The following is a 4,712-nucleotide window of genomic DNA, read 5'->3' as shown; positions in this document are numbered from 1 at the left end:
ATATTATATATTATTAAGATATAATTTATATTAAAATTTTTTATAAATATTAAAGTAAATTAAAATTATGAAATTAATTTTTAGTCAAGTTGGATTAATTACGATTTATACATACAAAAATTAAGTCAAATATGAAAAAAATAAAATTTTAATGTCAAGTTAAAGTCATATATATATTTTATGAAATCGGATCGAAATCAAGACGAGCAAAAACTCGTCCCATTTCCACCCATTATCATCATTATATGCTACATTTAAAGATAATCGATGAAGCAATATTTTATCAAAGAAATTTTATAAAAAGTAAAATTTTTTTTTAATATTTTATTATATAAAATTAAAATTTTAAATTTTTATTCATTATAATTGATATATAAAGTCCAATTATCATAATTAATAAGATAATACTCTCTCATTTATTAATCATTCACTCCAATAATATTTTTAGTTTCTTACCATAGAATAATATATATTTATCTTAAAAATTAATATTTATTCATTAATAAAATGTTATTATTTGATTCATTGATAGTATATAAAAATGTATTAAATATAAATTCATAAAAATTTTATTTTTTTACCATATAATGAAAGTGTCAAAATCCAATATGCAAAAAAAAAAAAAAAAAAAAAGAAAAACCCTTTGTTAACTCCTCAATTCATCGTGTATGGCGTTGACCATTATTTCCTTGTCCCTCCGTGTCCATCAAGAGTCATGTGGCTACCCAAAGTACCAAACATAATAAAACGAAATTAGATAAAAAAAAAAAAAAAGGACTCATTTTTCTTTTAATTAAAGTTTGGATTTTTTTTTTAAAGAAAAGGGCTAAACAAGTTAGCCGGTAAATTAACCTCTAAACAAGCTGGACTTTTCTGACTTCTGATTAGATTCCCACCACCGGCGAAAAGTACGAGCAGTGTCCAACTTTTTTAATGCTACAAAAATATATAATTCATTTTATTTATTTATTTATTTATTTAAATATAAAAAAATAATTGTAAAATCGTAAAGCTTTAACAATTCTTTAAATTTGTGAACTCGATAGACGCAGCAACCGCACCATAAAAGGCAACATAGCAACCTCCCTCTGTCTCTGTGTTTTCATCTTTGGTCGTAAGTGTTTGGGACTGAGAGAAAGTAAAGAGAAAATCTCGTTTCAATCTTATTTGCTTTGGAAAAATATGTCGCTTCTTTCCGATCTTATTAACCTTAATCTCTCAGACTGCACTGAAAAAATCATTGCTGAGTACACATGGTCGGTCTCTACTCTCTAATCTCATTTCACAAAATCATTTTTTCTATACAAATATTTCATAAATATGTCTAACTCAGTGTTCCCTTCAATGGGTGTGTTTGTGTTTTTCATGTTTAGTTTGTTTTGCATATGCTCTGTTTCACTTTGCTAACATGATCGAACGGAGTTTTTTTTTTTGTTTCTTTTCTTTTTCTTAATGTACTTTGCTTTCAAGAAAGTTTCTCCTTTTCAGTCATATTCTTTCTGGGTATACTTTGTTTTGATTGTTCAACAGCTTAACCAGTAATTCCATGGCAAGTTTTCTTATTCAGATAAACTTTTCTCTTATTTTCTTACTACTAATGGAAGCTTTTGCATTTTATATTGTTGAATAGGGTCGGTGGATCTGGCATGGACCTCAGAAGCAAAGCAAGGGTAATTGATTTTGCCTCTTTTTGAAAGTTTATTTTTTTGCTGTAATTTTCTATACTTTTTGCAAGACCAATAGATTTTTTTTATTTGTCATATAAAGACTCTCTCTGGCCCTGTAAGCGATCCTTCAAAGCTTCCCAAGTGGAATTATGACGGTTCCAGCACTGGTCAAGCCCCTGGAGAAGATAGTGAAGTGATCTTATAGTATGTTTTTTTTTTCTTAAAAGAAAAAGGAATCTTTGGTTCTTTCAGCCTTCTATTGTTTTCTGCTAGATATCGATATATTTTTATTTTTCTATATATTTTCAATGAAATGGTATAGCCCTCAAGCTATCTTCAGAGATCCATTCAGAAGGGGTAATAATATTCTTGTAAGTTCTGTTTCATCTTTGGACTTTAATGTATTTGTTGACTACTAACTTCCATATCATGGAATTGAGTTTTTAAACTTTGATGATTGAGTTAGGTCATGTGCGATGCTTACACTCCAGCTGGTGAGCCAATTCCCACAAACAAGAGATGCAACGCTGCAAAGATATTTAGCCATCCTGATGTTCTCGCCGAAGAGCCCTGGTATTTCCCTTTTTTATTATTATTATTATTTGGTTAAATTTAACAAGGCCTAGGAGAAAGGAGAGAGTCAAATCTTGAAGCTACTTCTCACCGTGTGATTTAATGTCTTTCAATCTGATATGGGAGAACAGGTTTGGAATTGAGCAGGAGTACACCTTGTTGCAGAAAGATGTTAATTGGCCAATTGGATGGCCCCTTGGTGGCTATCCTGGACCTCAGGTAGTGAATAATTATTTCTTTCAAAGGTTCTTTATGTCAAGTTGTTAAGGTTCCCCATTAAAAACAATCGCATGTAGATTTATTTTAAAATGTCACAATGTGGATGGATGATATTAGTAGCACGCGATTGCTCTTTTTTATGCCATTTTTTGAGATATTCTGAAACTTTAAAGCAGTTTTGTGTAATGGCACTTGCTTTAATAATTGCATGATTATCAGGACATATTGGAGGTTTTAAATTCTTTGTCCTAGAGAAGAAACAGTGCCTAATATGATTTTTTTTGTTATTTCTTGACAGGGTCCTTATTATTGTGGTGTTGGTGTCGACAAAGCCTTTGGCCGTGATATTGTGGATTCTCATTACAAAGCTTGTTTATATGCAGGAATCAATATCGGCGGCATCAATGGAGAAGTGATGCCAGGACAGGTAGAATGACTATATATATATGTATATATATATATATATATATATTATTTTTTCAACTGTTATGCAGCTGATTCATTGTTTCTCAGTTATTTCATTATGTTAAGTTTAATCAGTCTTCATTTTTTATAGTGGGAATTTCAAGTTGGTCCAGCAGTTGGCATCTCTGCTGGGGATGAGTTGTGGGTTGCACGTTACATTTTAGAGGTAATTTAGCTGGCATGCTTTAGTTAAGACTATCAAGAATTACATTTTGATCTAAATATTTTTGTTTCTGAATTATAGAGGATTACTGAGATTGCTGGAGTGGTGCTCTCATTTGATCCTAAGCCAATTCAGGTTAGAATTGTTGGTTCCATTAGCTTTTCCTTTGCTCCCTTTTGGTTTAGGCAATCTGTTACGGTTATTGACATAATTACCCTGTTTAATCCCAGGGTGACTGGAATGGAGCCGGTGCTCACACAAATTACAGGTACAGTTTTTAATCTATTTGGAGAAGTTAATGGAAGAACTAATCAATGAAGTACTTCTGCTGTTCTCTTTTTTCCTAATGATGATGTTCATATGATGTTTTAGTACGAAGTCCATGAGAGATGATGGAGGCTATGAGGTTATCAAGAAAGCAATCGAAAAGCTTGGGCAAAGGCACAAAGAGCACATTGCTGCCTATGGAGAAGGCAACGAACGCCGTCTTACTGGCCGACATGAGACTGCTGACATCAACACTTTCTTATGGGTACAAAGGAAACCACTTTTTATATTGTTACTTAAGACTTACCCTTTTTTTTTTCATTGATTTTGATATTTACTTTTTGTACAGATCATTCAAACTTGTAGTTCATCATGAAAATTGTTTATATTGATCACTGTCATGTCAAATGCACTTCTGAATGAATCAAGTTTCATTATCATTCTTTGGTGTGCAATCTCCAAAAATGTTCCTTCACTGAAATATATATATCTGATGCAATGTTCCTTAACACTATTTCAACTGTTGGATAGGGTGTTGCAAACCGTGGGGCATCCATTCGTGTTGGCCGAGACACTGAGAAAGCTGGAAATGGGTATTTTGAAGACAGGAGGCCAGCGTCAAACATAGATCCATACGTTGTCACTTCAATGATCGCAGAAACCACCATCCTGTGGAAACCATGAGGGGGCATAAACTGGCATTGTTCACTTTCCATGGTGCAAAGGAAAGAGCTACGTTTTTCAGCAGGATACACTCGTTTCATTTCGCTTAATATTTTAGCTTTCTGTTGCCCTTGTATTTTGAGGTAGCAAGGTAGCTTCTGTTGCTTCCTTGCAATTACAGTTCTGCTCTTGCATTAAATAAATGCGAATGCTAATATTAGTAATGAAATGTGAAAGGATTGGATTTTGAATTTCAGAATTGTTAAGTATTCAATCTTTTTTCTTTTTCCCTTGCTCTACACATCTGTGCTATCAAAGTTACAATAATTCGTAATTTTCCCCAATAGGAAATGTAACAATGAGGGGCTAAGCTTTAATAGAAGCACATTTATCTTACTTTATAGGTATTGCCATCACAGGCTTTTGGAACATTTTATGTCATCAAGACTTAGACAATTTGTATATCAATTTCGCGATAAACATATATAAAATATAACTATTAGTATGTTAAAACATGTGAATGGCTAAACATATATTTTTTTAATGCAATCAAATTTGTGCAATTTCAGCACGGACGAGAACTATGAAAATCAATAAGCTTTTTTGTTCTCTTATTCTTAAGTTCAATTTTAATTCAATTGTTCTCAATTCAATTCACATTTTTGATGATGTAAGCAACCTTTTTGCATCTTAAA

The 4,712-nt window shown here is 32.0% G+C and overlaps 1 protein-coding gene across 1 annotated transcript; it reads left to right on the top strand.

The window, feature by feature from the left end:
• The first annotated feature begins 1,096 nt into the window (after positions 1-1,096).
• On the top strand, positions 1,097-4,276 carry LOC111306335 (glutamine synthetase nodule isozyme). The gene is made up of 12 exons (XM_022904231.2): positions 1,097-1,256; positions 1,631-1,670; positions 1,768-1,871; positions 1,990-2,038; positions 2,134-2,240; positions 2,372-2,459; positions 2,758-2,886; positions 3,016-3,090; positions 3,169-3,222; positions 3,318-3,355; positions 3,460-3,619; positions 3,886-4,276. The coding sequence occupies exons 1-12, from the start codon at positions 1,183-1,185 to the stop codon at positions 4,036-4,038; spliced, it is 1,071 nt and encodes a 356-aa protein (XP_022759966.1). The 5' UTR covers positions 1,097-1,182; the 3' UTR covers positions 4,039-4,276.
• The last annotated feature ends 436 nt before the right edge of the window (positions 4,277-4,712 follow it).

This window comes from Durio zibethinus, chromosome 21 (assembly GCF_047325235.1).
Source record: "Durio zibethinus cultivar Kanyao isolate XHJ-2024 chromosome 21, ASM4732523v1, whole genome shotgun sequence".
NCBI classification, from domain to species: domain Eukaryota; kingdom Viridiplantae; phylum Streptophyta; class Magnoliopsida; order Malvales; family Malvaceae; genus Durio; species Durio zibethinus.
This window is presented reverse-complemented; position numbering and strand designations above follow the sequence as displayed.